This window comes from Ursus arctos, unplaced genomic scaffold, assembly GCF_023065955.2.
Source record: "Ursus arctos isolate Adak ecotype North America unplaced genomic scaffold, UrsArc2.0 scaffold_18, whole genome shotgun sequence".
Classification (NCBI taxonomy): domain Eukaryota; kingdom Metazoa; phylum Chordata; class Mammalia; order Carnivora; family Ursidae; genus Ursus; species Ursus arctos.
The window spans coordinates 49,754,697-49,768,200 of NW_026622852.1; the positions used below are offsets into that span (position 1 = coordinate 49,754,697).

The 13,504-nt window shown below is 39.2% G+C and overlaps 1 protein-coding gene across 9 annotated transcripts in view; it reads right to left on the reverse strand.

Annotated features, from left to right (window-relative positions):
* Positions 1–13,504, reverse strand: part of DENND1A (DENN domain containing 1A) — a 489,454-nt gene that overhangs the window by 165,460 nt on the left and 310,490 nt on the right. For all 9 annotated transcript variants that reach the window (XM_057313747.1, XM_044389585.3, XM_044389586.3 and 6 more), the window contains one exon: positions 13,311–13,412. In XM_057313747.1, coding sequence (XP_057169730.1) covers positions 13,311–13,412 — 102 coding nt within the window. The remainder of the gene's footprint in view (positions 1–13,310; positions 13,413–13,504) is intronic.

The following is a 13,504-nucleotide window of genomic DNA, read 5'->3' on the forward strand; positions in this document are numbered from 1 at the left end:
AAGCGGACGGACGAAAAAGTAGCCGAGATTCCAAGCATTAATTACCCGGAGTAAAATGATTCAAGTTAAATCTTTGTTACGACAAATATTAAACCCAGCTGTGTTTATGTAGCAGTTGTGAAAAAGAAGAAAAAAAGAAATCCGTGTACAATATCTGTGAGCTCTGCCAGTTAATTGAATTCGCTGGCAGCACTTCCTCTACCACGAGCCAAACATCCTCAAAGATAAAATGTAGCTTTTAAACAGACCTGGGGAAACGGAATCAAGAAATTTCAACCAATAAAACACAACTCTTTACTGGTATAAAAGTAAAGTAAAATTCAGTAATGAAAGGAAGGAAGTCTCTTAAACATTTACTGCATTCCAAAGCTTGGAGTTGCGGTTTATTGCTGAGGTCTCTTCTGATGTCCCACAGTGCTCCTGCTCCAGCATCTTTAATGAAGTCCCATAAACTCCCATAAAATACTTGATTGTTGACAAATCATATACACACACTCGGGGCAAGGCCCACTGGATCACGATGCTCCTTCTCTCTCTGCATGAAATGTACAAGTTACGGAGTGGACACTGTCAGGGAGAGTGGCTAACACAGAACAGAGACCTACAATTACTTCAAAGTATGAGGAATAAATGACTGGTGACAGGTAGACACCTGAAGACATACAAACCACGAAGCCCAAAGCCAAAGCATTCCAGTGGTTCAGATGACAGGAGGAAAGATGATTTTTCCATCATAAAACTGGTAATAGTCATATTATAGAAAATTTGGAAAATATGAGAAAAAATGCTAACCCATAACCTTACTATCTTAATACACTACTGCTAGCAATTTGGAAGGTATTTTAAAAATCTTTTACTTCTGTGTATCTGGCTGTTTTTCTTCATTATTCTCATAGTGGATGTATCACTTAATATTCTGCTTTCCTCACTAAATTGTATCTTTGGCATTTCCTGTGTTGCCCATAATCTTCATAACCATCATTTTTAATGACTGTAGGGTACACTGAATAGCAATAAGTTAGATTACCTTAACTACTCCCCTTAATTTTAGATATTAAGGCTGCTTCCGATCTCTGTTAACGTAACATAAACAATGCTATCTGGTTAGGTGGCTTTCTCCATCTAGAAGCATTTGCCAGAAAAAAAAAATCTTAGAAGTCAAATTATTGGGCCAAAAAAGAATAAACTGAAAGTCCCATTACATATATCCTCACATAAGAAAGTGTGTTATAAAAGAGCACCACGCAGCCTATAGAAAGCATGAAGTAAGAAAAGCAAAGAGTAAGCAGACAGTAAAGGCTTCCACATATACGTGCATACACAAAAGCCTACCAATTCCAGGCCAACGAATATTAAAAAGGACCCTAACTGAGCCATGGGAAATCTTGTTCCCCAGTAATAACATGTGGTATGTCCACATCACTGGAAGCCTGTAAGAGTTTGAGCTTCCTTTTATCGAGCTTTTTAAAAGCCCTACAATCTGTGTACTGGCCAAGCAGCTTACACTTAATACTCCTTTTTAAATAAGAATTTATATTATTATTATTATTATTATTATTATTATTATTATTATTATTATTATTATTATTATAAGGGGGCGAGTAGGAGCAGAGAGAGAGGGAGAAAGAGAATCTTAAGCACCTGAAGCATGTTTGATCTCACAACCCTGAGATCATGACCTGAGCTGAAATCAAGAGTAAGACGCTTAATTGACTGAGCCACCCAGGTGCCCCTACACCTAATACTCCTGAAGGAATAAGAGATGTTATTTAAAACTTAGGAGAGAAACCGGTGAAGAATGCTTAGTTAAAGGGCTGTGGAGGGAGGGGACGTTATGTTGTTGTTCTCTGCATCCACGTGGCCTTAAGATAAACATGAAGTCTATTCACAGGCATAGAGATCAATCAGAGATGGACTATTCTTGCAACATTCCTCCTCCAAAATCCACAGCCGAGGAACAATATTGTCAGTAAAAAATGTTACATCTGCAAGTCTCATGGAACCCAACAAAATACAACAGTATTAACCTTGTCCATCTGCTTTGTTTTGTTTTTTTAAGGTAGAAAAAGATGACTGAGATTAAGATTACAGAAGTTGAAACCAAACTGTTTAGGTATCTAGTAGAAAGCCAGACCACCTATGTCCAAAGTCACCCCTTTACCCATGTTCATAAATCACATGAAAATCAACAGCGCTATTCTGAAAGTTACTCAATATTGGAGCCTCCTTTTAAGATTCATTTCCAAGTCCTCTTCTTCTTAAAAATTGACTTGAGTCATAACTGATATATGATAGAATGGTTACAAAACACAGTCTGAGGAGTTCTGACAAATGTATGGCACCTGTGTAACCACTGCCACAATCAAGAAACAGAATGCTTCCTTCACCCCAAAATGTTCCTTGCTGCCCTTGTCACCCTTGTCAGTCATTCCCTGTCTTCCCCATCCCAGCCCAAGGCAACCACGGATCTGCTTTCATCCACCAAAGACCAGCTTTCTCTCTTCTAGAATTTTACATAAATAAAGTCTTACAGTACATTCTCTTATGTCTGGCTTCTTTTGCTCAGTGTAAGGTATTTCAGATTCACCCATGCTGTTGGACAGGTCAGTTGTTTCTTTCTGTTGCTGAGTAGTATTCCTTTGTTTATACATTCACCAGCTGAAGGACACTTGGGTTGCTTCCAGCTTTTGGTGATTATGAAAAAACCTGCTAAAAACATTTACATACATGTATTTGTGTGCACGTAAGTTTTAATTTTCTTGGGTGGATACCCAGGAGCGAAATACTTTTGTCAAAGAGTAAACATATGTTTAAGATATACATTTATAAGAAATGCAGTCATTTTCGTAGTGAAGAGAAGGGCCATATGCACCCCAATGTTCATAGCAGCATTGTCCACAATAGCCAAATCGTGGAAGGATCCGAGATGCCCTTCAACAGATGACTGGATTAAGAAGTTGTGGTCCTTATATACAATGGAATATTACTCAGCCATCAGAAAGAACGAGTTCTCAACATTTGCTGCAACATGGACGGCACTGGAGGAGATAATGCTAAGTGAAATAAGTCAAGCAGAGAAAGACAATTATCATATGGTTTCTCTCATCTATGGAACATAAGAACTAGGAAGATTGGTAGGGGAAGAAAGGGATAAAGAAAGGTGGGTAATCAGAAGGGGGAATGCAGCATGAGAGACTATGGACTATGAGAAACAAACTGAGGGCCTCAGAGGGGAGGGGGGTGGGGGAATGGGATAGACTGGTGATGGGTAGTAAGGAGGGCACGTATTGCATGGTGCACTGGGTGTTATACGCAACTAATGAATCATGGAACTTTACATCGGAAACCGGGGATGAATTGTATGGTGACTAACATAATATAATAAAAAAACATTAAAAAAAAAAAGAAATGCAGTCATTTTATTTTAGTCATACCAGTACGTATACGGCTGTACGCTCATGGTGTTACTGATCTGCTCCTTCAAGGACCATGCTTTCATGTGTTCACTGGCCAGTTGAGTATCTTAAGCTGTTAGGTGTGTCTTCAATCTCTCAGTACTTTTTAATTGGTGTGTCTCATTACTGAGTTTAAGGGTTCTTTGTATATTCTGGAAGAAAACCCTTTTTCATATATACATATGGAGAATATCTCAGTCTATGGCCTGCTTCTTCATTTTTTCAATGGTGTCTTTTGAAGAAGACAAGCTTTTATTTTTATGAGGTTTAACTGATCACTTTTTCTTTTATGATGTGTGTCTTTTGTGTCTAACCTAAGAAATCTTCACCTACCCCAAGTTCATGAAGATTTTCTTCTCTATTTTCTTTTACTTATTTTATAGTTTCTGCTTCTAGGTTTTGGTCCATAATCTGTTTTGAGCTAATATTTACATGAGGTAAAAGTCGAGATTCATTTTGTTTTTTATATGGACATCCAGTTGTTCCAGTAGCATTTATTGAAAAAAAAAAAAACCTATCATTTCTCCACTGAATCACTTTGGCATATTTGTTGGAGATCAATTAGCCATTTATGTGTAGGCCTAATTCTGAAATATTTGTTCTGTTCTATTGAACTATATATCTATACTATGTACATTTATTATAACTTCATAGTAAGTCTTGAAAGTAGGTAATACAAGTCCTACAACTTTGTTCCTTTTCAACATTGTTTTGGCTATTCCAGATCTTTCGCATATTCATATACATTTCAGAATTAGCTTGTCAAGTTTTTTTTTTTTTTTGTAAGCCATCTGGAATTTGGGTTGGGAATATATTGAATCTATAGATCAATTCAGGGAAAATTAACATCTTTAAAATGTTGAGTCTTCCAATCCAAAACATGGAATATCTCTCCATTTGTTTAGGTCTTTTAAATTTTTTCTTAGAAATATTTTATAGCTTTTGGTATACAAATCTTACATATATTTTGTTACATGTATTCCTAAATATTTTGTGTTTTATATGCTATTTTAACTGGCACTTTAAATTTTTCATTTTCCAACTGCTTATTACTGGTATATAGAAATATATTTGACTTATATACTGACCTTATCCTGCATGCTTGCTAAACTCATTTATGACACTCCTTAGGATTTTCCATATACATGATCATGTCTGAATGAAGACGATTTTACTTCCTCCTTTCTAATATTTAGGGTTTTTCTTTTCCTTGTCTCAGCGAACTGGTTAGAACTGCCCGTACAAGCCAGATAGAAATGGGAAGAGCAGACATCCCTTTTTTGGTTCTCATTCTGAGAGGAAAAGCACTCTATTCTTTCACCGTTAAGTAAGACGCTAGCTGTAGGTTTCTTCTAGATGCTCTTGATCACAATAAGGATACCTAGTTTGTGAAGATCTCTTAATCATGATAGGTGCTGAGTTTTTCCTAAAATAATTTGTATGTTTCGATAATTGTTTTTCTTTTTTAGTCTTTTGATATGGTCAACCAGGTTGATTTTCAAATATTTAGCCAATCTGTATTCATTTGGTCACGATATATTAGCCTCTTTATATACTGGATTCAATTTGTTAATATTTTATTAAAGATTTTTTTTTAAGCTTTTTTTTTTTTTTTGACAGAGATAGAGACAGCCAGTGAGAGAGGGAACACAAGCAGGGGGAGTGGGAGAGGAAGAAGCAGGCTCATAGTGGAGGAGCCTGTTGTGGGGCTCGATCCCATAACGCCAGGATCACGCCCTGAGCCGAAGGCAGACGCTTAACCGCTGTGCCACCCAGGCGCCCCTTTATTAAAGATTTTTACATTTATATTTATGAGGTATATTGGCCAGTAAGTTTTGTTTTCTTGTAAATTCTTCATTTGGTTTTCATGTCAGGGTAATGCTAACTTCATAAAGTAAGGTGGGAAGTGTTCTTTTCCCCTTTGTTTTGTCTTTTTTCCCCTTTATTTTTTCAAAAAGTTAGTGTAAGATGGTATCTGTTCTTCCTTCAGTGCATGATAGAATTAATTAAACTATCTGGAACTGGAATTTCTTCTGTAGGACTTTTAATTACAAATTCAAATTTACTTAATAGAAATAGTGCTATTTTTCTATTTTCTTTTTCTGTAACTTTCGTAATTTGTATATTTCAAAGAGTTTATTTTACCTAATTTATCAAAATTATAGGCACCAAGTTCTTTATAATTATTCCCTTATTTGCTTTTCTCTTTCCTTTTAAAAAATATCCTATTTATTTTGGAATATTTTTAGACTTCCAGAAAAGTTGCAAAGATACTACAGACAGTGCCCATATACTCCACACTCAGTTTCAGTTTAACCTAATAGGTCTTATGCTACCGCAGCACATTTGTCAAAACTAAGAAGCCAACACTGGCACATTATTAACTCACCTCCAAACTTTATCGTGATTTCACCGATTTTTCCATTAATGTCCTTTTCCTATCCCAGTATCTAATCCAGAGTTCCACCTTGTGTTCAGCTTGTCATTTCTCTTTAGTCTCCTCTGGCCTGTGACAGTACCTTAGTCTTTCCTATGTTTTTTCTTAGGACCTTGACAGTTTTGAAAAAGAATCAGCAGGTATGTTATAGAATGTCCCTCAATTTGAGTTTAACTGAAGTTTTTGTCATTATTTGATTGGGTTTTTGGAAAGAATATCAGAGAGGTCATGTATCCTCACTGTATCAAGGTTACATGATAGCCACACGACATCACCGGTGACGTTAAACTTGATCGCTATGTTGAAGTAGCGTTTGACATTTGTCCACTCAAGTTACACTTTTTCCCTTTCCCGGCTCCATTTCTTGGAAGTGAGTCACTAAAGTCCAGCCCATGCTCGAGTGTGTGTGTGTGTTGCAGGGGGTGGGATGAGGGGGATTAAGCTCCTTCTCCTAGAGAGGAGGGTATCTACAGATATTACTTGGAATTCCTTTATAAGGAAGATTTGCCTCTTGTCCTCCATCCATTCTCTTTTGATTGGTGTATGCACAGTGGATCTTCTCCATCCTTTTACTTTTCATCTATCTGACTCTTTAAAATGAAATTCTTGTGGACAGGGGCGCCTGGGTGGCACAGCGGTTAAGCGTCTGCCTTCGGCTCAGGGCGTGATCCCAGCGTTATGGGATCGAGCCCCATATCAGGCTCTTCTGCTATGAGCCTGCTTCTTCCTCTCCCACTCCCCCTGCTTGTGTTCCCTCTCTCGCTGGCTGTCTCTATCTCTGTCCAATAAATAAATAATAAAATCTTTAAAAAAAAAAAAAAAAGAAATTCTTGTGGACAGCATACAATTGGGTCCTGATTATTTATGTAATTTATTACTCTCCTTTAATTAGAGTATTTATACAACATATGTTTAATGTAATAATCAATATATAGTTGGGTAAATCTATCATCTTGCTAACTTTTCTACTCCATCTGTGTTTGGTTCCTTTATCCTTTCCCCTCCCACAGATGTTTTGGATCTTTAATATTGGCTTACTAGCTGCATGTTTTTTTCCCTTAGTGACTCCTGTAAGAGTTACAATATACAGCTTTAACTTAATAATCTAGCTTCAAATAATGTTATATCAGTTTTCAAAGAATTTAAGAACCTTAAGACAGTATACTTCCTTTCTCCATCCCCACCCTGTCCTCTGTGCTACCGTTGACATACATTTTACTTCTACCCATGTTACAACACACAATACACTGGTACTATTTTTACTTTAAATACTCAGTTGCCTTTTAGAGAAACTAAAAATGAGAAAAGAAGTCTATTATATTTACCTACGTACTAACTATTTCTGGCACTCTTCCCTCCCTTACTGTTCGAGTTTCTCTATGGTTTCATTTTTCTTCTATCTGAAGAACGTCTTTAACATTTATTATAGTGTCTGCTGACAATGATTTTCTCTCACTTTTTTTTTGTCTGAACAGGTCTTAATTTTGCCTTTTTCTTAAAGGATATTTTCATCCTGTTGAACGATATAGATTTACAGGTTGACAAAAATTTTCCTTCATTACTCTTAAAATGTCATTCCATTATCTCCTGGCTTATGTGGCTTCTTATAAGAAGTCTTCAGTCATTATTTCTTTCTTTTATATAACGTGTCTTTTTTCTCCAGCTTATTTCAAGCCTTTCTTATTTATTACTGGTCTTGAGTAATTATCATTCGAGGCTTCTGTGTGGTTTTGTTTGGATCTACTATGCTTGCTGTTTGTTGAGCTTCTTTGAACCCTGAGTTTACAATTTTCATCATAAGTAAAAAAAAAAAAAAAAGCTATAATCTTTAAAACACTTTTTTCTGTCTTTCCCTACTTTCTTTTCCTTCTAGGATGATAAGTGTTTTAGTCCTCTTGAGATTGTGCTATGGGTCCTTGAGGTTCCATTAACCTTTTCCTGTCTTTTCCCTTTCTGTTCATACTGGCTGATTTTCATTGCTATGTTTTCAAGTTCACTGATCTTTTATGTGGTGGTGTCTAATATCCTCTTAAACCTCAGTGAAATATTCATTTCAGGTATGATATTTTCCACCTTTACAGGTTCCTTTTCAGTCTTTTTGTATATCCTATTTTTCTTCTCATTTAGTTTGGGTCTTCCTCTAAATTCATGAGCATATTTATAATCTTTGTATCTTAAGATCTTTGTCTGCTAATTCCACCATATCTGTCATTTCCAAGCTTGTTTGTATTAACTAGTTTTTCTCTTGGTTATGGGTTACATTTTTCTAATTCTCAACGTTTCTCATACTTTTACAATAGGATGGCAGATACTGCGAATGTTACACTGTTGGGTGTGGATTTTTTTTTTTTAAGATTTTTAATTTTTTTAAGTGATCTCTACACCCAATGTGGGGCTCAAACTCACAACCCCGAGATTAAGAGTCACATGCTCCACTGAGTGAGTCAGCCAGGCACCTCTATTTGTCTTCTTTTAAAGAGGGTTGAAGTTTATTTTGACAGAAAGTTAAATTTCTTGCATATCAGGCCTTTTCTTTTTAAAGAAATAGTTTTGCTTAAAACTTTTATTGAAGTTTAAAAACATAAAGTACACATAACATTGGTGTTCAGCTTTATGAATTATTGCCTAATACCAGTAACTGGTACTCAGATTAAAAAACAACAACAACAACAAAACCCCAGCATATTGCCAGCATCCCTGAAGCCCTCTCTTGAGCTCCTCAAAGCTTGCTTTTAAGCTTTGTTAGGGCAAGGCTAAAATAATCTTTACTCTAGAGCTAATTTAGAGTATAAAGGCATGGCCTCCTGCAGTCTCTAACAATTGCCCTGAGTGATCAAGAAGATGTCTTTACTCTGGCTAGTCAGAATTTCAATGTCTCCTAGTCTGTGTGAGCTCCACCCTACACATGGGCAGGCCAGTCTTCAGCACATTAGTCCAGAGGACCTGATTCCGATTTCTGGAGCTCTTTTGATGAGTGGCTTCCAGGCTGGTACTCTGACCCACAAATGTAAACCACCTCTCCCTCAGATCTCTGACCTATTAACTCAGCAAGACTGTTGTGCTTTGCTGGGGACCCCCCTCCTGGCACCATGGTTCAGAAATGCCTCAAGGCAAAAAGCCAGGGGAGATGGTAGGCCTCCCCTCACTTGCTTCCTTTCTCTCAGGAATCAAAGTCCTGAACTGCCTGTTGTCTAACATGTGAAAACTGTTGTTTTTATATTTGTCCAGAGTTCTAGTTGTTAATGGTGGGAGGATAAAGCCAGTTCCAATTATTCCATCATGGCTAGAAGCAGAACAAAGGCCTCTTTTAATAAAATTTCCAGCATGGGTGCCATGTTTTGCAAGATTTCATCTACCAAAATAACCTAATCCATATGTCCCTTCCACCCTTCCATCTATCTATTCAGTGTCTGCTACATCTCTGCGAAACAAAGATGAATAAAACTTAATCCCTGCCCTCACAGACCTGACAATTAAAAGGGAAAGCCAGAAATGTATAATAAATTATATTGCTGGGTGACAAGTATAATTACACAATCAATACAAGGAGCTCTGACGACACAGAGAAAGGTACAAATTACTTGGAGAGGTCAGGGAAGGTTTTTTTTTCTACCTATCTATCTATCTTTATTTATTTTTAAAGTAGGCTTCACACCCAACATGGGGCTTGAACTCACGACGCTGAGATTAAGAGTCACATGCTCTACTGACTGAGCCAGCCAGGTGCCTGGGGAAGGTTTCTATAGCCTCACATTTAGAGTAAGTCTTGAAGAATGAGTAAGAGATTGACAGGTGGCATAGGACATTTGGGAAAAAGAAACTTCTGTATGCAAAGTTTGAAGTTATAAAATAACTTGGAGAACTAGTATCAGTTCCAAATACCAATAATATAGGGTTTGGAGCAGGGAGGGGAGTGAGCTAAAGCTATGGAAAAAAACAGGAGGGTCAGAACCTGAAGGAGGACCCTGAATGCCATGTTCATCATCATTTACATCCATAAATCATTACCACTAACTACCATCTATCGTACTCGTAGGATATATGTTTTACACATATTATATACATTACATTCAATTCCCACAACAACCTATGAGGAAACTAAGGCTCAGAGAGCTTAAGGAATTTTGACTGAAATCACATGGCTAATAAGCGAAGAAGCCAGGATTTAAACATACAATCTGTCTGATTTCAAAGCCAACACAAGGAATTTGCCTCTAAGCTATAGGCACTGGGAAGTTCGGGGAGGATATTTTGTCTTTCAAAGTTTTTTTTTTTTTTTAAGTTTTTTAATTATGTTCATTGATGGAGAGGTTTAAGGGGGAAATATAGTTAGATTTATTTTTGGAAAGGTCGCTCTGGTGCAAGAGGAGGAAGGGCTGCAGTCTGAAGACCAAGTTCGGAGGCTGCCGATGATAGCGCAGGAGAGAAATTAAGATTGGGACTTGGATTAGGTGCTGTAGGGAGAGCCAGAGAAGAGGATCTGACAAATAGTTTAAGAAGCAGAATGTGTTAGATGCATACCCTAAAAGTACCCGGCCCTGTGCTCAATGCAGGGGACACACAGATGCACAGGATGAGATTTCTCCTCTCCAGGATTTGATAGCTCACAAACCCTTATAGGATCACACCTGCGCACTGCCCTGAAGCACAAATACCTTACAGACCACATGCCCTCCGCATTACCTTATCTTTAGAGTCTTTAATGGGTCTAGAGCCCTGTGCTGGAACATTGTAGATCATTCCCCACCCTGCCAAAAACCAACCTGCAAATGAAGAGGCCCTTTTCATGTAGGCTGCGGACTGTTATGGAACTAACTGTCCTCTAACTCTGGCTGTAACTACTAACAACAATTTTATGAAAAACAAATGCAGGTCCCTTTTATTGAACACTGACAATGTGTGAGCACTGTCCTAAACATCTGAGGAACATAACCATCTCATTTATTTGTTACAGCAATCCTAACTACAGGGTTCACACTCCTCTTTCCAAGATGGGAGACTAAGCTCAGAGACAAAAAATAACTTGCTCACATTCCTTTGGTCCCTGAGATCACTTCACTGATCATTTAAAAAGCATCTTGAGGGGGACACTTGGGTGGCTCAGTCAGTTCAGTGTTTCACACTTGATCTGGGCTCAGGTCAGGATCTCAGGGTCGTGAGATTGAGCCCCACATCAGGCTCCGTGCCGGGCATGCAGCCAGCTTAAGATTCTTTCTCCCCCCCCCCCACTTGCGTATGCTCTAGCACACACGTGCTTAGATGAATGCTCTCTCTCTCTAAACAAACAAACAAACAAACAAACAAAGCAGGTGAAATGTGCCACCTTTAGGAAGCCTCTATTACCTGTCTCCCAAATTTTGTCATCCCCAGGGCCCTTCTGTGCCTGATTTCCTATTTCCCTTGTGGCCCCTATTATGCTATATCGTGATACAGATGTAATTTACATATTTGTTTTTCCCTACTTTCCTCTTTGAAAGAAAGGACTAGATCTGTTTTATCTTTGCTGCTTAATGCCCAGCACTGGGTCAGAGCACTGCAGATGGGACCAGTCCATCTACTACTGCATGATTTCTTAACCACCAGTCACTGATTCTGGGCTGTCCCTGGGCTCCTGGTCATTCCTGGGCTCACTTACCATATTCACTCAGGAGCTGCAAGGTCCATACCTCTGGCACCCAAAACTAGGGATGTACTGTATGGTGACTAACATAATATAAATAAATAAATAAATAAATAAATAAATAAATAAATAAATAAAATTAAAAAATTAAAAAATTTAAAAAAATATTTTCAAAAAAAAAAAAAAAAAGAAAAGCTCTTCCACTGAAAGGGATCAGGGTGGAAACCACATATTCTCTGGACCAACAGAACTCCAACTACGGTCAGGAGACCCTAAGATCCCAAGCACATACCCTATCCTGACATGAATAGCAAACTTCACAGTGTCTGATGCTTTCATTTTTTCCTGCTTTTGCCATCTCTCTGCTGCAGAAGGGTGGCAGTGTACAAGGAGAGGAGGCAGCGTGGGCTTTGGTGTTGCTGAATCTCAGCTCTGCCCCAGCCAGCCGGATGACCTCAGGCAAGGCATGTGCTCTCTGAAGCTCTTTTCCCCTGTGAAAAGGAGAGAGAACACCTCCTCCATTGGGCTCTGATGCTAACTGAATGCGATCCTGAATGCAGCAGGCCCCTAGAGAGGCAGTGGGGGCCCAGTGGCTCTCAGGAGCGATGGAGTTGGGTTGGCCTCCTGGCTCCTCCTCTTTCTAGCTCTGTGAGTAAAGTGGGAATAAGGCAAATACCTTCCTCAGAGCAGTGTGAAAGGGAAATGAGAGGCCAATAATGAGCTCTTAGCACAGTGCTCAGCTCAGAGGAAGTCAGTTAATGGCAGCCATTGTTTAATTAGGCTACAAATGGAACATCTTTATATAGCACAAATGACTCCCCCAAAAGTTACACTGAGTTAAGAGTGGAGGAATTGGAAACCATGTTGCAAGCCATTCATCAACAAACAGCAATCTCTTCCAGAAAGCTAACCCCAAAGTGCCGTTGGGACTCCTGGCAATAATGGAGTTCCACCTGTCATGACATAAACCCAGCAACACAAACCCAATTCCACGTCAGCACACGTGGCCAGGAACATCTACTCCTTTCAGTCTGGAAGCCAGAATAACTTTATAGATCTTCTAGCAGACAGAGCCACAGAGGTCAAACCAGAAACATCAAAACCATATTTCCCAGGGAGCCCCAATCCTCTTCATTCATATGGACAAGGGGGAGACTGGGTCTACTACTTCCAACAGCTGCCCATGAGGCAGCCCGAGTAGCAACAGTGAGACTGGTGTGTGGTCTGGTGTTAGCGTGGCAAATGTGACAGCCAGTTGTTTTTGCTAAAGTGAGCTCGCTATCTGTCTAGACCAAAGGTAACAAAGATTTATGGGACATGGAGCCACATTCAGAGCACTGTCAGCAGATACCTTCTACATGGGAAAACGGCTGCTTGATGATGGTCCAGGAGAGAAATACAGACTTGAAGTGCCCCATATCGCTCACATGGAAAGCCCTCTGGACCCCCTTCAGTGGGGTTGTCCAGGGGAAGCTGTCTGATTCTCTGGACATGGCAATGTGCTGGAGAGGGATGGCAAGACCCCCAGACTCCCACAGAAAGAGGAGCTGACTAGACCCACGGATCACTTCACAGCCCTCCAGATGCAAGTTATGAGAGCAAAGCAAGACTAAAGAAATGAACTATCCTCCAACTTTCTCCACTGAGACAAAGGTGGCAGAGACAGCAGAAATACAAACCGCAGTTCTTAGGCCACAGGACAACCACAGTGGTCTCCCCTTCTTTCCTTTCTCTAAAGTCACATCCACATCCCCTCCCCCAACTCGCAGGAGTCGGACCTCAAGAGTTCATTACCCACCACATCATTCGGGAGGCTCTGGAGGTCATCAAAAGGAGTTTCCAGGGTGTTGGTGTCCACATTGAGGATCACGACATCATCTAGGGCCATGTTTCTGACTTTCTGCAAATAAAAAAATTCCAAGAGAAAAAAAATCATTGAAGCACCACGAGGACACAGAGACTTCCACTGGCCCTGTCTGGGGAAGGGGCATG